This window comes from Myripristis murdjan, chromosome 5, assembly GCF_902150065.1.
Source record: "Myripristis murdjan chromosome 5, fMyrMur1.1, whole genome shotgun sequence".
In the NCBI taxonomy this organism is placed as follows: Eukaryota; Metazoa; Chordata; class Actinopteri; order Holocentriformes; family Holocentridae; genus Myripristis; species Myripristis murdjan.
The window spans coordinates 38,510,797-38,535,636 of NC_043984.1; the positions used below are offsets into that span (position 1 = coordinate 38,510,797).

The 24,840-nt window shown below is 42.4% G+C and overlaps 2 protein-coding genes across 2 annotated transcripts in view; one reads left to right on the plus strand and one right to left on the minus strand.

Annotated features, from left to right (window-relative positions):
• Window positions 1-24,840, plus strand: part of cenpp (centromere protein P) — a 120,975-nt gene that overhangs the window by 57,699 nt on the left and 38,436 nt on the right. The window lies entirely within an intron of this gene.
• aspn (asporin (LRR class 1)) lies at window positions 2,271-11,168 on the minus strand. Its single transcript, XM_030052269.1, has 8 exons — window positions 11,103-11,168; window positions 8,143-8,421; window positions 7,166-7,278; window positions 5,198-5,411; window positions 4,022-4,132; window positions 3,704-3,797; window positions 3,283-3,421; window positions 2,271-2,468 (listed from the first exon to the last, which is right to left on the minus strand). The coding sequence occupies exons 2-8, from the start codon at window positions 8,366-8,368 to the stop codon at window positions 2,271-2,273; spliced, it is 1,095 nt and encodes a 364-aa protein (XP_029908129.1). The 5' UTR covers window positions 8,369-8,421; window positions 11,103-11,168.

Consider the following 24,840-nt stretch of genomic DNA (forward strand, 5'->3'; position numbering starts at 1 on the left):
GTCAGGCCCGTTCAGGCTGAGGCACAGTCATTTTGTTAGACGGATTCCAGTTCTGTGATTCCACAGTGTGACAAATTCAACTCAATAATAATAATAATACAGGCATCAACATGATATGTATCAACATTTTCTGAAAGCAGAAAAAATATGTTCCATTCTTTGTATTCTATTCTGTTCTGTCCTTTTCTGCTCTAGTCTGCTTCCCTTTATTCTGTTCTATCTCCATTTAACCCCTGGAAACCCAGAAACCCCGGGTAGCTTATTTTGAAAGGTTTTACTTTACTGCCCGAACAAAATTCACTTAAATTTTATTTCGTTTGAATTTATTTATTTATGCAAATTTTTATTTTCTGGTAAGCTTTTTATTTCTTTCTAATTTTCTTTTTCTTTTTTTTTTTTTTTTTTTTTTTGGTAATTTGTAGCTGGAATGTGGTAATCACCTTTTCCCAATGTCTTGAAATGATGGGAAACCTGAGAGGGGTTTCAGGTTTCAGAGGAGAAAAAAAAACATCAGCGTGGCAGTCAGGCTAACACATCACCATCAAAGTTATTTGGTTTTCCATTCTGCTGGTTTGCATTAGGATGTTGCCTGGTTTTAATCCAAGTATGCATGACCTCTATTAAATTCACTGAGCAATTCCTTTTATTGAGACGATCTGTTGTTTGTTTGTTTTTTTTAGAAAGACATCGGGCAAGGAGTCGAGTTTTATTCCATTACAGTCAGTTTGTTCTTTATGTGCATGCCTGAAGAGCTACCACAGGGAGGCGCTGTTTATTGATATTTATTTCCACTTTAGGTGTCTTGTCAAACTTTGATGCCTAAATTTGAAGCAGTCTGTACTGTCTTTGTGCTTGGTTGTGGAGTTTATATTAATTTTTGTGAAGCAGTGTCGTGATAGTTTCATGTTTAAAATGCCTGAACTTTAAAAAAACAGATCTGCTGGTGGTGAAGTCACATGAAGCAGAGTAAACAACTTCAGACACAACAGAGTGACGAATGCAGTTTTGGAATACCAGGTTATCTGTGACTGATCTTCCCCTTTAAACATTAATGCTTAGAAAGTTATCTGTGACTAATATTTACCTGTAAACACTAACGTTTAGTAATCCCTTTAAGTTCTTCCCTGGGTTACAAGCATTATTTGACCTGATATTTTTTGTTGCGTTCAAGCTGCTTTCAAGTACAGACACCCAGCTTTCCTTTAGCTTCCACTGCGAGCTTATCTGCAGCAAACGCCCAGCTTCAGCGCTAATCATACAGATAATGGAATAATTTGAGTTTGTTATGATGGAGGAAAGGCCATGATATCCTCACATGTCAGTGGGAATAAAATCTGCACAGCTGACCAGAAATGATGTGTCTCTAATTTCTGGATTGTTGTACACAACTCGACTTAAACTCTACAACTAGTTTTCATTTTTTGCCTTTTGTTTTTCATCCTGTTTTTAACAGCCGTGGGTTAAACTGTTGGGAAAGTAGTGACAGGTCATTTCTGAGACTTTTTGCACAAACGAGTCCAAACAAATTTTCAACTCTGGAAATCTCTGCGGAGATCATTAACTTTTGATTTGGTGTTTGGTATTGGTGTTTGTTTGTTTTTTCATAATACTTGATCATTCACATGAGAAGTGACATTAATAGCATTCCTTTTAGAAACCAGGTGGTTCTGCTAAATATTCAGAATGTCCTGTTGACATGGAAAAACCTTCAAATCTGAGTCAAAAGCTGAATTTTTTTTTTCCTTGTGTAGATCCTTCTGTTAGATATATAATGCAACGGCGTGTGGGTAACCAGCGCCACCTGGTGTGCAGGTGGGGGACAGGAACACCTTTTATGTGACAACAGAAATTGAAGAAATGTTCACGACAACTTGGGAAGTTTCTGATTTGAGAAGAGCAAAAGGGTTTGTGTCCGGAGGCTGGACCGGGGAGGCGGTGATGTCACCGTCACCTCCTTGTTAGGAGGTGAGAAACTCCTCATGACTGCATTTTTGGGGTTTATCTTACTGGAGGTGGAAGCTGACCTGGTCTGTGATGTGTTGTGCTAATTTCGTGACCCTTCATTCGAAACATGTCCTTTCAAAAACACATAACTGTCAATTCAAATATAATAGTTTTTTCTAAACTCCTGAACGGCTGATATTTTAGGGATTATACTGTCATCATATTGCTGTTTTATACATCAGAATTATCCTTGGCTCCTCTCTTGTGGCGAGGATGTTGGACGCTCTCAGTTCTGGGTTGTCTTGAACACGCCCCCTCGGCTCTGTCTACTTCCTGAAGTTTCCAAGCTGAACGCCCCTCCGTCCCGTCACGCAGCGGAAGGTCGCCGGCTGGATGTTCCAGTATTTCACAGGGTTGGCAAACAGACTGATGCCTGTGTACAGGTTCTTCTTGGCACTGGGCTGGGCGGGGCAGAAGTCATTGACTCCCACACTGCTGATTTTGTTGACATGGAGGTATATCACCTGGAGAAACAGAGAACATTTTTTTCAAATTAGTTTTCAGTTGGTTGGTCAGGTAGTCCAGTCGTTCTCCATCTTTCTATAAATAATGTTCTAATTTCTGTTTCTGCTTCTTCTCTTCTTCCTCCTTGTTTCCAGCTGTATCGCTGCTACGCTTCAACAACTGATCCACTTTCTGGATTTGTTTGGTCTCGTCTTCCCGCTCAGAGTGAACAAACGTCCTCGCTCCACGACCGCGGCAGCAGATTGAAACCACAAACACACACATCTGACACCTTCAGGAACCCAGAGGGAGAACTGAAGAGAACATGTGATTTATCAAACTGACATTTACATTTTTTTACTGAACTTATTATAGCACAGGCTGATTATGGAAGGAGTTTCTGGGCTAGTCAGTGTGTAGGGATGTCCAAAATCTATCCAATGAATTGCCGTGAAATTTGGAGACATTTATGTCGGCTAGAAGATGAAACCTGATAATTTTGGCGATCCAATGACCTTCCCTCTAGTGCCACCAGCAGGCCCAGCCTACCATCTGCAGTCAAAATAACATGCCTGTTTGAGTAACAAGGCAGGGCATGAGGTTCACTCTGTCGTAATGATTTTCATAAGGAAAATGGCTGGTGAGTTTTGGAATTTACCACCTCTGGTGACTCTGCAGACAAAGGTGTTACTTTCCTTTTTTGCCATTGATCACAGTTGAACTGGGATAAAAGCTGCATTGTTGTGTGTGCCTTTGTCTGCTTAGCAACAGTAAAACCCCTCTACATGTTTGTTTCCAGTTGATCAGGTAACAGAGTCATGTTTCGTATCGTACTTGAAGGTAGCGCAGGGAGCTGAGGCCGGGCGGGACCTTCTTCAGGCGGTTGTTGTCCAGGTGGATCTCACGGATGTTGGGGATGCTGATGAAGCTCCCATTCTCTACAGACTTAATTTGGTTAAAACCCAGTCCCAGCCTGCAGAAATACAACATAGAGTTGTATAGTATCATTGCCTCTGAATTACAGCTTCCAAACTGTCAGAGTTGCAGGTATATAAAAACAGCTGAATTCTGAAGATTGACATTTTTCAATTTCACCATGAGTTTAGAAAGGACAAAACTTGAGTAACTGTAAATATGTTTTGAGGTTCTCCTAAAAACAGTTATAACAGCTTGTTTAACCATTTACAGCTCATAAGGGAAACAGTTTTGAAAGGTAAAGATCTGCAAAGTGCTCCCTTGGATAGTTGGTTTTCACCTTTGAAGGTTTTTATATCTGATGAAGTCTTCTACTTCAATCTTGGCGATCTTGTTGTAGTCCAAGCTCAGCTCTGTGATGGAGGATGGGAGGTCTGGGAGACACAAAGTGAAGTTAGGAAACTGCAGCTCATGTTGGCGATGACTGGCTTTTAATGATTTCTATACAAACTCTTTAAATCAAAGCATGCTATTAACAGTATAACAATATAACAGTTTGTTATATTTTACAGTCATACTGTTGAGTTAGCCTAATGTAGCACTAGAAGAGGTTGATTTGTAGAAGTTTAACCTCCATGAGAGCTGAGCGGTTCTCTACCTTTTGGTACAGCAGTTAGTTTGGCCTCTGCTATGCCCACATACAGCGTCGACATGCCGTCAAAAGCTCCTGGCTCGATCCCGCTGTTGGCCAGAGGGTTGGCGCCCAACTCTGTTGGCAAAAAACAAATCAAAATGTTTGGCTTGCTAAGGCCTAGGCAGATTCAAATGTCTGCATCAACCTTTCTTATATGATTGACATTTTCTTGCCAGATGATCATTAATTTTAAGTAGTTAGATCACAATTACTGCAGAGAACATAATATCAGGTAGTTTGGTCTCATTGTTCCCTGTGATCTGATGGACTTGGGTGAATGGTTATTCTTTTATAAAACATCTGGAAAACATCTACAGCAGCTAGCTCTATCAATAATTTAGAGTGACCTTTAATGCATTTAATAGGTCAAACCTTTCCTTGACTGCAATAAGGTCTTCAATAAGAAGTCAGTTATCAGCAGTAACATCCAGTCTCCTCATGTCTTGGTAAAAGTCATGTTATCTAAGACCAGTGGAACCGTTTTGAATCAGTGTTTTTCATTTGCCTCCACACACTGGCTTCCTGAAAGGAGCCTCCATCTCTGCTGAATAATCCCACCTTTAAACCTGTGCATTCAAAGTTTGGTACTTTTCACTTTTGTTTAATAATTGATACATCTCCTTTGCCAATAAATGTAATTTAGCACAAGAATAAACACTCTCCAAATACAGGTAGATTTCTGATCTGATCTGTTTTTCAGTTCATGTTTCTGAATGAGCTCTTAGGCATAAAGCCAGTGTACAGTGGTACCATCAGTGTAATAACTGGGTTGAATTCAACAATAGTCAGTCTAAATCTCTTTGCCTGTGCAAAGTGAAGCATTTTAGAAGTGAACATGGATGCTTGAGCAGAGCATGGAAATCCCTCAGAGCTTTAAAAGCTTCCCTTTCACTGCATGAAATCCGCAATTAAACTGCAGAAAGTTGGTGTAGACATTCAGTAGCGGTATTTTAACAGTCTAGCTGTGGTTTTTGTCACTATTATCAGTGTTTTCCACAGGCTAGTGGTGTCCAGTCCTGTAACAGTCTGCGGGTTTTCTTTCCAACCTTTCCATCTGTTGTTGTAGTTTGTGGTTGGATTGGAAACCTGCAGGTTCATCCTTTGCACAGGACTGGACACCAGTGGCTCAGAGGTCATTACCCAGCACATTTAGGCTTCTCAGGCCCCTGAATGCATCCCTCTTGATACGGGCAATCCTGTTCTCATGGAAGCGGAGTTCCAGGATGTTGCGAGGCAGGTTGGCAGGGATCTCCGTCAGCAGGTTGTAGGAGAGGTACAGCAGTCTGAGACGGTCCATGTTCTTAAAGGCCTTGGGGTGGATCTTAGAGATTTTGTTGTTGATCAGGAACAGGGCCTGTCGGAGGTGTAAGGCAGGAATTAGAATAACACTTTCAATAACAAATCTCTACGTTAGTATAAAACTGTAGCTGCTCGTTTGTGTTTGCTGTGGTAAAACAGTAATGAGAGCCTTCTGGCTTCGATGTGGTTTATTTCTGGCTGGGAGAACACACAACACACTTCAGACGGACCAGCTGCTGGGATCACACACACTTTCACACAGAGGTGGAAGAAGAGAGGAGCCAGTAGGACTAGTCTGTATTTAACTGGACTCTTGTCAACACTATTTATCATCTTGTAGCCTGATCAGCTTCATGCTGTCATTCATCTGCAGTCTAAGTGTGAATGAATGTTGAATCTGAACACAACCCACTTCCAACCTTGGAGGAAATCTTGACCATGTACCGTTTAGTAAGCAGCGTTGAGTTGAACACAGGATCAGGAACAGCGGGTCTGTTTGGGAGTACGAACACTCAGATGATGGAATTTGAGTTTTAATGTTTCTGAGATGTTCAGAGTGGATTTTAATGACGAAATCAAACGTTTAAGTGTCTGTATTTGGATCTGTTTGTATGAAATAAAAAAGTAAGCCATTATTCCATGGCACTGTCTCTAACCAGCCACTTCCTGCTGCGTGGTTTGTGGTCAAGATTAGAGGCTGAGTGATGGTGGATTCTTAAAGGACAATATAATAACGATAGTTTGGGGCAGGAAAAAGTCTGATAGCATATTAATCGGCTGATAAAACAACCCTTTTGGAAAAAACCTTCTTAGACTTTATTAGACATTATAACTAACTAACTGCAGACCCAACATCTAAATCAAACCAATAAAATCTAACCAAATATATAACTAAGTCTAGATCACTAAACTTCAAACTCAAAGTAATTAATAAATATATCTGGAACCAAAAATCAGACCGTGGAGAAAAAAAAATAAATTAGTATGTAGGGAGCTGTTTTTAGTCAGCAGTTTTTTTCCTCAGAGTCACTGATTCCAGTTGAGCAGCCTGATATTATAATGGAGGACACAGAGTTTGTCTTTACAGCAGGAATAATTTCACTATATTATGCAGAATTAAATTAATTATTCTATAAGATTGTGTCATTATTGTTTACAGCACTTAAACTTTTATTTTATTCATATGCTATTCATATGTGATATATGCAAGTTACTTATTGATGTCGTCTTTGCCTAAGTGTTTTGTATCGGGTTATGGTTCATCATTTTAGTCCCTACCTGTCAGCCATCAGCCAATCAGAGCCAAGTCCTGCCAATACCTATAGTTTGGAAAATGTCCCATAATCAACGATTCATTGGCCAAACTGATTAATCAGTCGACCTCTAGTCAAAATGTCCTCAAAGATTTTGAAGGAGTCTCCTTTTGACTACAGATTTGAATAAATGCAGGTGAACTTCAGTGACACCTTGAGACCATTCAGGCTTCTCAACTGGTAGTTTTACCTGGATGCAGACTGAAGGGTGAGGTGGTTTAAGGTGAACAAAGCTAATTAGCCCTCAGAGTTTATATTTGGACCAATGCCATCCTTCTTTCCAAACAATCATTCCTTAATTATCCGTTTGCCTACATGCTCTTTATGCCTTTGCACTGATGTCATTCTGTGTTCTTCAAATCACACAACTCGAGACATGCCTTATTTGTTCTAGCTCCACAGGAATCTGTCTTACAGTGTGCTGCCTTAATAAGAGGGGATTATAGTGTTCATGGCCATGTAGAACCAGGCTGACAGCTCTGAATGTTTGCCTTACATAGATTGTATTGAGGCCTTTGAAATCATCTTCCTTGATCTCAGTGATGTCGTTGTTTTGGAGGTCGATCATCACTGTGTCCTCAGGAATCTTCTCAGGAACAGAGATCAGACCTGTTGGAAGAGACACAGTTCCTAGTTATTCTTCACGTGGGCTGTCTTTAAAAAAAATAAATAACTAAATAAAGGCATTTTAACAACACTGAGAGCTACAGGTATCACACTGGTGCTCAGGCTGGAGAAAACACACATCACTCTGAGTGTGCTTGTCATGTAAGGACGTGCCACAACCAGGCCCTTAAGCCCTTAGGCTCCAGTTAGGAAAATCTGTGAATGACTTGACTCATACTTTCAGCCTCCGTTTGCAGCGGTGACTGCTGAGCATTTATAGAGGCTTAGGTGGTAACGTTACCAGTAAGGAGGGTTTAATAAGGCAGATGAGGGGGGTTGAGTTCCCCTTTAGGAGCCAACACAAAGCTGTTTGTATTCAATTTATAAGGAGTAGACACAGAATGGGCTTCCTTAAAACTTATTTTTAAAAAAATCTGTATGACAAAAAATTGAAAAGTTCTTAGATTGTTGCCATGGTTTATTTTTTTTTTAATTATAGGGCACAAAAAAAAAAAAAAAAAAAAAAAAAACACAGGTCAGATTCTCATTTCCAGTCTTGGCATTATTTGAAATCCAGTTTATAGACTGTTGTTCATACTGGCCAGCACAGGAGTTGAATGGTTTACATCCAAAATGAGCTGTCCACTATTGGTAAAAATGACACCGTGTAGTGATTATTAGTGGGTCTGTACCACTTTCTTTTCAAACTAGTATCTGGCTGAGGATCTTTTCTTTAATACTGGGTGATGAATGTCAGGTAACGTCTTTAATGGATGAATGAAAGCCTGTCTTTTTAGATATGAATGAGTGTATCTTGGACAGCACAGCGTTGATATGTGTGTTTGGCATGTTGGAGTGTATTCTGACCCTGGTCAGAGCACTGCACCACTCTGGGCCAGCACTGGCAGCCGGCCGGGCAGTCCTCATCTTCATCATCATCATCATCATCGTCGTCGTCGATGTTGTTGTCATCATCATCGTCTGCATCGCCCATCATGATGTCATAGTTTCTGAGGAAGTCCATGACGTTGATTGGCTGGTAGGGTTTGGCGTCGCCTAGCGCCAGCAGGCACAGCAGGAAGAAAACCTTCATGGTGATGTTGCTTTAGAGACTTGGTAGGTCAGTCACACAGCAACCATGGAAATCTGTAGTGAGAGACAAACAAGTTAGCTCGGCTCCAGAACCAATAACAAGAGGACTGGATACTGATGTCGCCGCACTGAGGAAATCTTAAGTCTTAAGCTGAGATAGGAAGTCTCAGACAGGATTTTTCTCAGTTTGGTGTTATAGAATCAAATCCTAAACTATTTTTCCTATCTGAAGTTTGGATAGGAACTCATCTGTGATGGCTGTTTTCCTAAATCAGGTCCTAACCCTAGTTACCATGGTTACCAAACATCTGGATCTCGATCTGGATCTGCAAGTTAGGAGGTTTCTGGAACATGGCCCCAGGTCCCATGTCACTGTGGTAACCATTATGTTTTTTTGTTTGTTTGTTTGTTTTTTGTTTTTTTCTTACACATGGTTACATGTCAGCATTCAGTCCCGGTCCTGCAGACCCCGAGCCTTGCTGGTTTTCAGGTTAGCCTTTGTCTGACCAGGGACTCTTTACTGGGACACCTGGGACACGAGGTGAATGACAATAGACGCTGCATCCCAGGCAGCCAATCAGAACACACCAGGCCAGCTCTGTGCTGATGTTATGCACCAACATGCACATCATAAAAACACAAAACAAAAAATATTCACCATTTCCCAGCTTCCTCACCAACAGATATAATTTAACAGATCAAAACTCTGGAGGGATATAGGTTTGTATTTTAACATAGTTGACCCATTATTGCTAGCTGCCATAGTAGCCTTCATAGCTATTTAGTAGTTTATTAGTAAGCTAGTTTGACATTTGTAAGGTCCGTCTGAAGTCATCCCTGACATGTTGAGGTAATGCTGCTTTATTCTGTGTAGTTTCCTCATCTGGAGCATTCAGAGTGGCGGCTGTGTGAATATTTTCAGCAGGACTGTGGCTATCAGAGACAGGATCGAATACCACTGTTTGCACGTTTTGTATGCTGTGGTAACCGCTCCACTCCAGAGTGGTGGTCTCATGTTGTCATGGTAACCCTCTGCTCAGGAGTCCCGGCTCTGTCTCAGGCCTGTAATTGTTTTTACTTCCAGAGACGGTAGAGAAAATATCGTCTCTGACATGGATATGCCTTTGGTTTAGCAAGGACATCCTTTGTGTTGGGATTCAGTTTCACTTTAATTTTCAAAATGAAGAAATACAGAAGAGAAATGTTGACTGAGTAATCACCCAAAGAGCTTTGAACTTAATTTAGTTTATTCTTCATTGCAGCTCAGGTCCAAGACAGTTTCTGTCCAGAGTTTTGAATTTGTTTGAAATTGTCTGTCTATGGAGCCCAACAGTAGCTTGTGTGATAACTGCTATATGAAGTCACTGTTTGCTTTGGAAACACTTTCTGAATGTTAGTCTAAATCTGGAATTAATGTCTTGAACAATCCACGGGGGACTGGAGCAATTTAGTGGACTGATTCTACCAGTGTTTCCATTAAGCACTGATATCCTTCACTGAAAATGGGAATTTACAGCCAATACAAATGTTTCTATTGTTCTCACGTATTCACCATCTGCACTAATTTACTGAATGAAGTTTTATAAAGAGCTAAAGACTGATATTTCTAACTCTTAAAATGCATTTACACAGCCAGCAGAAAGTAGAGAATGCCTGGTTGCGTGCCTCTGGTGATCTTGACAGATGCAGAGCCTTTCCATCCAGCGTTCAGTCAGGCCACAGCTATGTGGTGGTGGTCGAGCATCCTGCAGCAGCAGCACATACCGCCCCGCACAGACCCTTCCCCTGCATCTCCGCCTGCCATTTAGTCCACATAGGTCCTTTTAGGACAATAAAAGCTCTATTCTTGAAGTGCATTTTGTAACTTGGTGGTGTTTTGATCTGGTAACTTTGTGGTATTTTGGAGATATTTCCCATGTTTCTGTGCTTTGCTGTTGCTCAGTGGTAGAGCTTTCAGAACAGATTCACTGAGTTCCTTTCACTTTACGCAGCTGACAGTACCAGTCCAGACTGGTTCAGGTGTCTTACTGACTGGTTTCAAGCTCGCCAGAGGTTTGCATTAACCAGAGGGGAGGGTGCCACCACCCTTCACTGTCCTCATGTCCTCCCTGGCTCCACCAATAATCACAAATCTCTACAAATGTAGAAACTCCACACTTTGAACATGCCTTAATTTTGAAGTGATTTAATTTCTCCTGTTCTTTATTTACAATTTCTGGTTAATATACTGCAACAGAATGTTGAATCTCTTAAATGAAATGAGCTTGCAGATATAGTAATGGATAAAAATATCTGACATGGGCATCAGCAACTGAAGTTCCAGTGACTTTGACTTATCTTTACTTCATTAAGGTGAAAAAGCTTCTGAATGTTAGTGCCAGTTATTCTAAAATCTAAAATTCACACACTAAACTCAGAAATATGTTACATCCACCATTAATGCATTTAAAAAACTCCCTAGAAGCAGATTAGTTGATGATGATGATATGATTTAAGATTAACTCAGCGCAGTGAAATCAGTTCATAACCTTATCACATTGCTCCACTAAGATTTAACTTCTTAACCTCCTTTAATGCACTAAGGGTTAGGGTCCTGTAAACTGAACTGTTAACTCTTACTGTTAACTCTTACAGATTACATGTATTCTCTGTAACATTCAACAGTTCAGACCAGCCAGTTTGAAATAAAGACAATGCAAGAAAGTTAGTGTTGATGAAGCTGCAGTGTGTCCTACCTCAGCGGCTCGGCGTGTTTGTGTCCTTGTTTAAACCCCAGGCAGGCAGCCCTCAGTGAACAGCAGTGCAGCAGAGTCCAATTGGAAAGCTGAGAGTTTGATCCTCAGTACATTCCCAGTGAACGGAGACTAGCATCACCCCCTCTCTCCTCACAAAAACGGCCCCCGAACCCCCCCACCGGCGGAAAACCAATGCTGCTGGCGTGACAGGCTTAGCTTCAGCAAAGAGCTCTCGTCTCTCTCATTGCACATTTGTACTTCTCAGGGACTGGATTTGAAAAGGCATTGTTAGACTGAAGTCATGTGCTTTTCATCAAGAGCTTTGAAACGATGCCAGAGTAGTTAGCATTATAGACGACTAAATGCTGAAGTCTTTATAAAGAACATACCGGTAGGTCTGTTACCTCCCCTCCCCTCATGCAGACGTGGCCTGCTGCCATCATAAATATTACACATCCACTTGAACGCTTCTTACACTGAGTCCTCTTGGTACTGGGATAATGGACCTGGAGAGCTGCAGCTGCTTGGACTGTCTCAGTGAGAGTTAGAATGGAGATAATCCTGCCATGCCAATAGTTGCAGGGTGATGCCATCTGTTTGGTTTGTTTGAGGAATTCCTTTATTTGGCTGAGTGGTAGCATCTGACATCCCCAAACACACACACACACATGTCAGGCTGGGATGCTGCCTTCACTTTCTCCCAATCAAGCAAAAGCAGCGAGGATGTTGCACATACAGTGATGCTAGTCAGTGCTCAGTGAACATGACAGCAAGATGTTTAGCTAGTTAAGTGCGTGTGTGTGTGTGTGTGTATGCGTTAAAATGGATTGTTACAAGAGGAATGTATACAAAACCACTCGTGACTTCAGGTGGCACAAGGTAAACTGAAAAGTGCCTGTCACCAGAATTAATGAGAAGCTGTAATTTCATTTTTTTTGTCTGTAGTTTTTCTGCTTTGCCGGACAGCAGAGGCCAGGCGGAGGAGCAGAGTGTTGGACACGCTGTGGAACGTCAAACCCACTTTGTCACTCGTGTGTTAAAGTGCAGGCAGTGCTTTTAGTCCTGTTGTTCTGCAGACCACCACATGACAGCCCTTTACCTCTCAGGTACAACTGAGAAATAACTCCCAAGAATGGAAAAGCTAATAAGAGCTTGCTCCCCCAGAGGTTTGCATGTATTACACTATTCCTTTTTCCATTTGGCGCTGGTATTTTCTGCTGAGCCCAGCAGGAATGTGACTTTGAGGCAGGACTTATGGCAGAGCCAGACAGTCCAAATATGCTTTGGTTTGGCAGACAGATGGACCAAAATGGGAGAGGGTCTGTGTTCTGGTTTGAGTGCATCTTCTCTCTGGGGAAGTCATATTTTCCAAACTATCAGAGATCTGGTTAAATGATCATCTCATCATCAAGGAGCTGGCCGAGTCGTCCCGTGTTCAGGAGCATTTCACAAGACTCAAAGGAGACTAAGCTTTTCTACTTCCCATCAGTAGCTGGCACATCCTGATAGATTACGCAGCCACTTGTATTTTACTAGCCAGATAGTTATTCAGAATAGACATCAGATGATGATTAGTTACCTGCAGAGTAGACTAACCACTCGCAGCCAAAGATAAACCACAATTTGATTGGTGGCAAATTCCCACCCATATAGTCACACTGAGCTAAAGTAAGAAGAAAAAACACTGTCTGAGATCTCCCGCACATTTCTAGGATCACATGAAATATAAGAGCAATATAAGTTAATATTATGTGATATTTAAACACAGGCACATTTTAATAGTTTCAGTCGCTGGTAATGACAGCTTCACGGCTCTGCAGGAACAATAAAACAATGCCCTTTCTTGACCTCCAGCTCAAGATTAATATATTACTTTACCAAACAGCTGGACTGGACCTTTTTGGCTAAAAGGAGGTGTGGCTCAGATGTCACCACAAAACAGACATGATTAACTTTTCAGGCTGTTGGGTGGAAAGTGGGCGTAGCAGTGGGCGTGGCTTACCACAACAAGTCACACAACTTCCCATCATTTAGCACCACCGCATTTTGGCACAAGGTTTGTCCTGGGGAAAAGAGCAGCATAATAATTTCTCTGACTGTTTTGACCACACCCACTTCCTCTTAGGCCACGCCCATTTCCTCACAGGTCATGCTTACTTCATTGTTTTGCATTTTCTCCGAACAGGGCCTTGTGGGGTCACCATCTGTCCGTTACACATTATTTTAAGTTGCATCACTTCCAAACAGATGCTTGGACTGCCACCATTTGATACAGCACAACAGCTATCACACAAGCTCCGTCTAGCCTCATGTTGTGTGTCCACAGCTGGAAACAACAGCTCACTGTGCTGAGAATGTCACCACCAGGGCCAATCCAGAACCTGCTCTCAGGATTAAGATGAGGGGGGCTTCAGGAGGAGGTCAAAGGTCAACAGCAGCAGCCAAGTAGAAGTGGTAAACATCATTTGAAAGCTGGGAATCTGAAGATTAATTTGACATGCAGCTCAGCTCATTGTGTCAAGAATGAATGAATCAAATGTGGCTCATTGAATCCACAAGAGTCTCAGCTTTCCAGTCAAAGCCAACTGATGCAGCTCCAAGACTGTTTAGGCCCCAGTCTGCACACACACACCATTTTACAACAGGCCACAAGAACACATGTGGACTGCAGGCTTTGGGGCCCAAACTGCATGGGATTAGCAGAAGGTGGGCGTGTCTGCAAAGGGGAGAGAACCCATTTTCATTCACACAGCTGGAGGTCAGAGGTCAAGGGACCTCTTGCTAATTTCAAAATCAAAATGTCAAAATGATGATGTGATTTCTGGGGTCCACCAAACAACATGCCTTCCTACATCTGGAAAACACAACCTGCAGGGCGTCTCCGCAGCAACACTGCTCTCTCTCTGCAGCTCACCCCGCTAGCAGCTCCTGCAGCTGCAGACACGCCCAGACACACTGCAGCCCTGACAGCACCTCAGCCAAGTATCAGTCTGATCAACATGACGGCACCTCAGCCAAGTATCAGTCTGATCAACATGACGGCACCTCAGCCAAGTATCAGTCTGATCAACATGACGGCACCTCAGCCAAGTATCAGTCTGATCAACATGACGGCACCTCAGCCAAGTATCAGTCTGATCAACATGACGGCACCTCAGCCAAGTATCAGTCTGATCAACATGACGGCACCTCAGCCAAGTATCAGTCTGATCAACATGACGGCACCTCAGCCAAGTATCAGTCTGATCACACACATTCATACATTTAAGAGCACAAGGTTACACATTCAGCATGGACCATCGCGCAGGACGTTAGAAAGTGCCGTGGAAACGATCCCAAACTGTCAGCCCAACAGAAGCAGAGTGTTACACATGCGAGTGTACATCCTCATGTTATGAAGTGCTTTGGCAACATAATTTTCCACCAGTGAAAGCATTTAACTGCTGCTACTCAGGATCTTCATGGAACAAATGAGTTTTTTTTTTATAAGGGTTTAGTCTACATTTCAGCAGCCAGAGGGTCAGAGCTCGTGTTCAGGTCATTCAGGATCTTCTGTGCCTCTCATGTGGAGACTGAGGAGAGATGTTTCTCCTCCACACAGGCTTCACAGCAGTCTGCACAGGACCACTCCACATAGATTTGAACTGTGCAGAAAGATTAGAGCGAAAACCAGCTGTTATCTCTTGTTATAACCACATTTCAGCTGTTACTGATGCACAACATGTTCACTTGTTTTATGTAAATGTTGATCTAATAAGTAAAATCAGTGATGACTGACATCAGTGAATGTCACTTATAGCAAATAACTAATCAAATCAACAACTTGATTAAATTTAAATTATAAAATTTAAATTTGTACTTCCTGAACATCACCGTTTGGTACGACGGCGTATTTGGGCCACTGAAGGGTAAAAAAAAAAACAAATGGAGCTGTAAAATTTCAGGAAAAAACTCAGAATTTTCAAGATTAATTTAATTAATTAATTAAGTAAATTAATTAATGGGGTGCCCCAGTGGCTCACGGGTTAAGAGCGCGCACCGTGTACCAGGGCTCCGTCCCGATCGCAGCGACCGGGGCTCCAATCCGACCTCAGGCCCTTTGCTGCAGGTCGTCCCCTCTCTCTCCCCTGCCCTTCCTGTCTCTCTCTACTGTGACTGTCAAATAAAGCAGAAATGCCAAAAAAATAATCTTAAAAAAAAAACAAAAAAAACCTAAATTAATTTCAAGATGTGACTTTATAATCTCAGAGTTTTGTTATGATTTCTTTCTCATAAATTTGTAATTTTTTTCTTATAAATGTAAAACTTTAATCTCAGAAATTCTTGAGTTATTTTCTGGGAATACAACGCTCCCTTCCCGAGCTCCATCGTTGTTTTTTCTCCCTCCAGTGGCCATGACGCCATCACAGTTTGAAGACTGGAGCTCGGATTTTTAAGAACCAGAAGACATGAAACTGTGTTGAGCTAAATAACATCACAGCTGTGATTTAATTGCAGGCATGAGCCTGCAGATACCATGCAGAGATCATCACCAAACCATTTTAATTAAGCTCCGTGGAAAAGTAGTTCCCCAGATGAAAACTTAGTGTGAAGCAACAAACGCCAGTGTTTACAGCAAACATAAAGGATGAATGCAGAACATAACAATACACAGAACCTGTTGGAAAAACAGCGTGTGTGTAGATGGAATGGAGACTTTTTGCAGTGAAGCTCATTAAAAAAGAAGGAAGGAAGGTTCGCAGGTTGATGTCATTTTTCCAGAGCGCTGATTGGTCAGGAGGGTGTTTTTGTGTTTGGATCTGATTGGAACAGGTTTGGTGTTCAGCTTCGTGAGCCACGGTGATCTATCTGGAAAAATCTATGAAAAATGAGCGTTAATCACAAAATTAGATCGCAAATGCTCTGCCAGCGATTTGATCAGGAGACTGTAGGCTAGAGGTGGGGAACATGAAGGGAAAATGGATCTCTGGGATCAGTGTTATTCTCTCACGAAGAACCAGCCGTTATGATGAAAACGAGTGAAAAAGTAAGAAAAATAAGTGAAAAAGCACAGTGATGGAATTTGAGCGTTAGCCCCTGCCAGCAAACCCAGAAAGAATGTCACAGGATTAGCACTTTGTATGCAATGTGACATTTAATTCATTATTAATGGTAGGCAAATGGCCTAGAAATGCAATATTTGCTGTATCTCTGATCAAATAAATCATGGTAGTGTTTGTGCTGCCCTGCGCTCGGCCTCCTCATCGTCTGCTAATCGCTTCCAGCTGCGCCGCTCTTATCACTCGTCCTCATGTGCGCGCTGTTTTCTGTTCTATCAGCTTTGGAGATGGAATGGAGACTTTTCAGTGAAGCTTGTTTAAAGAAATAAAGACCGAGAAGGAAAGTTCACAGGATCCTGGGGGAGAGCTGATGCCTTTTTTCCAGAGGGCTGATTGTTGAGGAGGGTGTTTGTGTGTTTGGATCTGACAGACTGAACACAACCACTTCAGCGGTCACAGTGATGCATAGCAGTCAGAAAACTCAGAGAAAAAGACTGAAAAATGAGCATTAATCCTAAAATTGGATCGCCAAACTTCTAATCTCACTTAGTGGCTCAGTCTACAATAATCAGGTTAGAAGCAGCGCGTTGTGGGGTGTGTGTGTGTGTGTGTGTGTGTGTGTGTGTGTGTGTGAACTGTCCTTAGTCTTTCGTCTCTGCTCCAGAACACGAGGAGTTGCCTTGACAAGAATCAAGGAAAACTCCAACCTTTTAGGCAAAATCCCCTTTTCCCGACTTCCCCAGACTGAGGCCACATGTTGGAGACGTTTTCAGGTGGAAAAGGTCTCCAATGTTGTTCAGCTCCTATGGGTAGCATTTCCTGTTAGCTTAGCATCAAGACTTGAAGTCTATGGGAGTCGTTAGCCTGGCCCCTTAGAGTTTAAATACATACATACACTACTCACAAAAAGTTAGGGATATTCGGCTTTCGGGTGAAATTTCAGGATGAACCTAAAATGCATTATAACCTTTACAGGTGAACTTAATGTGACCTTCTGTAAACTTTTGAATGCACATGTCCAACTGTTCAATGTTTCAGTACTTTTTGCACAAGTTGCTGTTCTCTAACAAGGAGTTTAACGGCAAAATTCACATCAGGTGTTTGATGCTCCAGCTCATCGAGGTCGTATCATTAGGGAACGGCTGCTGGAGACTGGGGTACCTCAGATGGAGTGGCCTGCACTTTCTCAGACCTGAATCCCATAGAAAACCTATGGGATCAGCTGAGTGGCCGTGTAGAGGCTCGGAGCTCTGTACCCCAGAACCTCAATGTCCTGAGGGCCGCCCTTCAAGAAGAGTGGGATGCCATGCCTCAGCAGACAATAAGTCGACTTGTGAACAGCATGAGACGTCGCTGTCAAGCTGTAATTGATGCTCAAGGGCACATGACAAGTTATTGACACTGACATTTTTTGTTGTGGTGTATCCACCACTGTTGTTGGCTTTTGTTTCAAGAAATTGTTTGAGGAAATCACCAGTGCATGCTTCTACTTAAATGCCCTACTTTCATGATATAATATCACTGTAGCGTGAACTTTTTACATTTTCCATAAATTTCACCCAAAAGCCACATATCCCTAACTTTTTGTGAGTAGTGTATATTCATACATATATTCCAAGAGTCCGTGACTTCAGACAGCAGAAGATCTTCTACCAGATGTTCTACCAGGTGTTCCTACCAGCGGAACATGATCATATGGAGCAGGACGCCTCTCGTACTGTTTCCTTTTGGTCAGGAAAATACTGTCCCTGAAAGCTTCCTACTTCTCGACGGATGGTTCTACCACAAAATCACTCACTTTGGTAGCTTTATTATTCCTAAGAGGGAAATTGGTTTTGTGGTACTAACAATTCTATGGCGTAATTGTTGGAATTACAGTATTCAAACTGCAAATTAGATGTTACCAAGTATTTCCTGATGGGAGACGGTCTGCGTTCCTGGTTCGACGTGTCTCTCTCTGGATGTCATATTTTCCAAACCATCAGATGGTCTGGTCCTGCCGTCGGTGTCGAGGCTGGAGCTTGTCCTGTTCTATCCTGTTCTCCTCTGTCCTGTTCTCTTCTGTTCTGTTCTGTTCTCCTCTGTCCTGTTCTGTTCTGTTCTATCCTGTCCTGTTCTATCCTGTCCTGTTCTCCTCTGTTCTGTTCTATCCTGTCCTGTTCTGTTCTGTTCTGTTCTGTTCTGTTCTCCTCTGTTCTGTCCTCTTCTGTCCTGTTGTGTTAAACTGAGTTTCCTGTCTCTGAGCCTGAAGGCAGCGGCACACGGGACAGTGCCAACGAGTTGCCGTAGTGTTTCTGCTTTAATGCCACGGGACGTCCCGATGCGAGGAAACGTCTGATTAGGCCTCGGACCCTGTGGCACCCCTGTGGGGCCGATGGAAAGTCTCGCTTTACAGTTGCTCTTTTTTGGTCAGTGATCCTTATTTGTCTTGTGACCGTCACTCATAAATGATTTTTCTTGAGAGATAATCTGCAGTGAACAAACTGTCGTCTGATAAAATCTGCAAAAGCCGTCGTGAGAAGCCAAGAGGTCAGTCGGTGCAGTGCTGACCATGACTCAGAGATTCAGCCGCTGATTGTATAATCGTACTGTTAAACACTTTTCAAATTATAAATGTAATTACTGCATAAATAACAAATATGAGACAGAGCAGCTCACCATGACATCGCTGACAGACACTGAGCTCAAATTAAACTGGAAACTAATCCCTGCCTCTTACAGCACCCTGTCTCCTGTCTGCCCAAAACACAGACACACAGCAGGAGGGACAGACAGAACCAGGGGAGACAGACAGACAGACAGACAGAGAGAGAGAGAGAGCTGTGTGGACGAGCGAGGTAGACAGTGAATAGAAGAAATATCCAAAACAAAGGTTTTGACTCAAAGCAACCACAGGAGGCTCTTCATGGTTCAGACAGAAGTCTGCACACACACACACACACACACACACACACACACACACACATATAGACACAGTTACACACATGCACACTCACTGATACACACACACACACACACACACATCTCTGTGTTAGGGGTTCTTTTACATGGTTGATAATATTTTCTAAATTTAAAAGAATCAAATTCCCTCAAATGTTTAGTTCCTCATAAATGAAACTGAAAATATTAGATTATTTCAACATAAGGTGCGTAATCAACATTATAGAATTCACTCTGATCAGGTGGAGGGATCTTGACCTCAGGTGTCTCTTTACCTGCTGACAGGTCGTCTGTCTTCCTCAGAGCAGGTGTGTTTTCATGTTCATGTCCCAAACCTCCATGATGTCACACCAACAGCAAGCTTCTTCAGTGCTGCAGACTTGGGTTTGTGTGTGTGTGTGTGTGTGTGTGCGTGCGTGTGTGTGTGCGTGCGTGCGTGTGTGTGTTTTGAAAGGGAAGTGAAGGGCACGTTGGAAAAAGGGCGCTCTGTAAACTCATTGGTGTTTTTTGTTGGATCCACGTTGCTGCGACACGACTGCATGCAGACTGCAGCATGAACAGGTCAGGATGAGGGTCAGTGAAGGCCTCTCTGCCGGCATTCACACCCTCGAAAAGACTGAAGTCACTGATGTGGAGTCTGATCTGACGTTGGCCTGACATCCTGCAGGCCACAGGCTCACAGTGTTCAGAGTTTTAAATCCTTTCTCCTGACATGACTTTGCAGTTATTCCAGTTCCGTTCTGCAGAACCAAAGAAATCATTGTACTTGTATTTGCCTTCCTCTCTGCCTTTAAAGTTTTGTTTTGCCTCTTCACCCCGACCAGAAGTAACAACACAGCCATGGAAAAAGTGGGGAAAGCCGTATTACACGATCATTAGCTGCGTAGTTAAAGTCGTGTTGGAAAAGCTGCAGTCCACGTGCTGTTTAACATGATGCATGCCGCCTGTCAGCCGCTCTGAAGGGACTTTATTAAACACCGGGAGTCTGACCTCCTGAAGGCAGGGACGGCGGTGGGCACCTCTCACTGTGGCTTTACTCTCCTCAGACAGCAGCGGTGATGATGTCTGCTCTTTAAAGGGATGAGAAACACACTTTAAAAGGGGACTTTTCTTATTTAGCATCATTCACTGAGAATTAAAAGTTCCTAGAAGTCAGTAACTGTAAAAAGGAGGAGTTTTAGGGTTCGCAGTCGCTCCAGTAATCTGCTCCAGCAGGGCTGGGTGGGCGTCTCTTTTGTAGGATGGCAATATTTTTGCAACTCATCTGTTCAACAAGGAGAAAAATATTCTGCAGGGCATTTAAATCATCATACATCTTACAGAAGTCATTCAGTATACACATTCAGCCATACCATATTGAACACAGCGTGCTTGTATACCACCTTGGATTTTACTTTCATGCATTAAACTTCCCTTTTCCCCGGTTTCATCTGTAAGTATAATCCATATGTCATTATGGCTCCAACAAGCTGATAAGGCTTATTTAACATCATAACTGTGCTAAATGTGCTGGTTTTCCCCTTAATGTTAGCTAGCGTGACGACGCCTGCAGTCTGAACCGCAGCGACATCTTGTGTTCAAAACTCCAGCGTAGATATTGTTCATTACTAACATTTTTAATAATGCTTGTTTTGTCACGATGCAACCATCAATAAAGTTATTCAGGTGGTTCTCCAAAGATGGCTGCTAGCTAGCTGCTGCAGAATCCCCTATGCGATGCTGCTTCTACTCTACCTTCCTAAATGCTAGCCTGAATCTCAGAACAAAAACAGCGACTTGCTTCTCCCAGTTGGAGCTGATCTGTTGCTGAAAGTGACCATCAGACTCCATCAGACAGATGCTGATCCTGTTCTTAGCATCTTGCCATCTTACGCTTTACAGCCTGGCAGGAAACGGACATGTGATGTGAACTTCTTTGGATTTTGTGGTGTACTGACATGGCATCAGTGTTTCTTCCTGTTCTGTCTGGATTTGCCTGACTGACGACATGGGGATGTTCTCAGCGTTTGGTGGCCGTGGGCTTCTGCTTTCTCCAGTCGTCTGCACAGTGCCGTGATTTCAACATCTGGAATGCTGGCATCATAAATGTGCCACTGAAAATGTGCAGGAAGTGAGTGCTGCTGTCAGGTAGCGAGCTGAGGTCCCTGTGGGACGCCTGCAGGCTCAGAGCCTGAACTCTGCCCCGGCAGCAGCAGGCCGTCCTGCCTGCCGCCGGCTGGACGGAGCGAACACAGCGGCCTCTGAGTTAAATAAGGTGCCTCCTCGTCCTGAGGAGAGCCGGGGTGGTCATGTGACCGGGGACCGTCAGATCTGTCTGGAGAGCCTGATGGACTCAGCAGCTGTTCCTGCTGGCAGAGAGGAAGACCGCTCTCATTTCTACCGGAAAACCTTTGATCTCTCAGCTCCAGCTCATTGGGAGATATTTTTCCAGCCGTAGTATGAAGAGGTGATTACTGCCAGCATCTGGAAGGCTCTCATACATTACGTACTGTTGATTTTATTGCCTTCTCTTTTTTGTTTTTCTTTCAGTTTTATTTTTCAGTGCATGTAAATGATATTTTCCATCATCCCTCCAGGGAAGAACCTTGGGATTTTATCCTCTCCTACACATTTCCTCTCGGCTGTAGACTCTCTGCTTCACCCATTCTTTAGATTTGTTTGGTTTTAAAGTAAATGATCCTCAGCCTGATGGGTTTTTTTTTGTTTTTTAGAGGAAAATGCTACGACAGAGTTGGCTTTGTCTCCAGACCCCAGTGATTACAGCCTTCACTGAAATTAAATTACACGCGGTTAGAAAAAATGTCATGCAAAGGGATCACCAGATTGTCTCATATTTGACACTTTCTTTAATCCTCAACATGGCTTTCATATCTTCCCTGGAGCCTGACGTGCTAACTTGAAAAAATTACAGGAAAAGAATAAACCGTCCTGACAGAAATGCAGATAGGAGAAATCCTGCCTGTGAATTAAATAACTCAAATACCGTTTATCTAAATCTTTCCAAATTTGCTCTGCACATTCTTCACCCCTAAAGAAAGAGCCCTGTTGAATCCTGTTGAATTCTGTCGATCCTGCGGCCTCTCGGTTCACTGATCAGACGGTTATGGGAACAACAGCAGAGTTTATTTGAACTGTGCATAACAACAGTGAATTGTGCATCATAACAGATATAGTGCATGACTGTTTATACTTTAAATAGATATTTTAGAATGTACTTTTTGCATATTGGCCAGCCAAGAGCAAAGTGGATGGTTGACATTGTTTAATTCAGACAGTGACAGATATTCAAACACTATTAGACTCTATGGGGGAATCACAAATCAGTTACAAACAGATATTGATCAGGTGAGAACCTGTTGACTCTCAGCCAGACGAAAATATTCCTGTGTGAAATTGTTTTTGAGTCACATTTCCGTCCCCTATGTTCCTCCACTCAGATCTAACCCTTTCCTAACCTCAACATTTAATTTACCAAGTTCTGTTGTGAACTTAAACCAAGTTATTGATAGTCTATCAGTGTAATTGAATAATTGGAGCAGTGTACTAGATGGTGAGCTTAGCAGTTGTTTGGTGAACATTTTATGACAGTAAACTGAAAATACGTGGCTGTTGAATATCTACTGATACATTATTGAGAATCTACAGTGGACTATCAAAATAAAATAATTGCAATCTGTAAGAAATTCATTACTGTAGTAATGATATGTTCACATCCTCCCAGCTCATACTTAAAGGATTTAGCATTTCAGGAGGTTTACTCTCCCTGTTCATGTGATGTTAAGTAGGGCTGTAGCGATACACTAATCTCATGATACGATACGATACACGATATTCAGCTCACGATACGATATATATCACGATATTCGGCCAACGATACGATTTGACACACTTACATCATTTTCTGAAAGATTTTAAAGGGACAGAGTGATTTTGGTGACATCTTGTGAGTGTTCCATTGACTTGGATTGAATTAACTGAACTGAAAACTGAAAGCATCAATCAGTTACATAATATATGGCTCTGACTGGACAGAGAGTCTACAGTTTGTAAATGCTGGACAAAATGAATCAAAGATGTGATGAGAAAATTAGTTTGGCTTGACTCCAATAATTTAACAATATGTTAAATTATTATTTTAAAAATGTAAATTACTTATCAAACAGACCTAACAATCCAGCTACCAGTGAATGAGCAGTAGTATGCATGTGATAACATGGATTGAAAAATAAGCCGAAGTGATACCTCTTCTCTGAATAGACAAGCTAAGCCAGTGTGCTGCTGTTAGCCAGGGAAAATAGAGCGGAGTGGCACCTCTTCGCTTTGTTACACAATCTATGTCAGTGCTGCTGTAGCTCACTGACATGGATTGAAGGTGCTGCTCTCCTGAATCTCTGAGCTCTGACTGTAAACAGGGAGAGGAAGATGTCTGCGTCTGTATAAAGAGAGGATCTAGACGGGTAACTTGCTAGAAATGCTCTACATGGACACTAGCGGCTGGCTGACCTAATCGCTCTCCTGCAATGTGAACGGGGGAAATGGGCGGCGAGCAGAGCGCCAGACGAACACGGGGGATTTGATTGGGACTTAATGCATCGATACTCACGGCTGAAAAATCGATACTTTCTGGGGAAACAAAATATTGATATATAACGCAGAATCGATAAAATTGCTCAGCCTTAATGTTAAGCACTAAATGTTTTTGCCTACATGCCACAATGGCTAGTAAATACGTGTTAAACAGCAGCTACGCCACATTTCTACAAAAAACAGATTTTTAAAAATAGAATAGAATTCCAAACAGTTTATGGTTTCCTGCCAGGCCTGGGCCACGGGTTTATCTCCTCATATGATACCATCACAATACTTTGGTGCTGATTCAATATGTATTGCATTTTGTACAGCGACGTCCAGTTTGACAGAATGCTCTGCCCGCAGTGAAATGGCTTCTATGGGGGGCGAACATCATCATCATCATCATCATCATCACACATGAATCACATGTGGCTCATTGAATCCACAGGAGTCTCCCGCTGGGTTTCAAACGGGAGTTTTTCCCCTCGCCAGAATTTAGCTGAGCTTTGGAGTGATATTTAGCTGCCTTGCTGACAGCCTAGTGTGACATGCTTGGTGCCAGCAGACTCCTTAAAATTGTAAAAGAAAGAATTGTGATACTTGAATTGATTTCTTTTTCCCCCACCTCGATTACCTGTGAGTCTGATGTGGAAGACATTTGGTTAGTGAAATTCACCAAGACATAAGGCGGCTGAATGTTCTCCTTGTAAACAAAGCTAAACAAAGCTTATCTCCATGATATAATGAAAAATAGTGTGTGATGGCATCAGCAGCAGCTGCTTCTCTTTCTGTCCGTCCAGGTTGAACACAGATGGAGGCCGAGGCCAACATACATGTTCTATATTTTGTTTTGCTGTCAGAGAGATGAACCCTGCAGGAGAGATCGCTTTGACCAAATCCTTCAGTCTGTCTTCATCTTTAACACAAAGGTCTTGAATTGTGCGTCACATTTGCTCTCAGCACTCACCGTTCTTTCCATTTTAGAGAACATTTTTATGAAAGAAGGCACTGGAAGAAATGAAACTAGGAAGTGGAACTTAGCTACAGAGGTTATTAAAATTAAAAATAACGTAACAGGCTTGTGGTCTCTCACGTCTCAGAAGTTTTTCCATTTTAGACATGTTTTGTTAACCGGTCCTGACAGGAGGCAGTGCAGTTTGAAGCTGTGGAGTCGAAGGTGTTGAGGC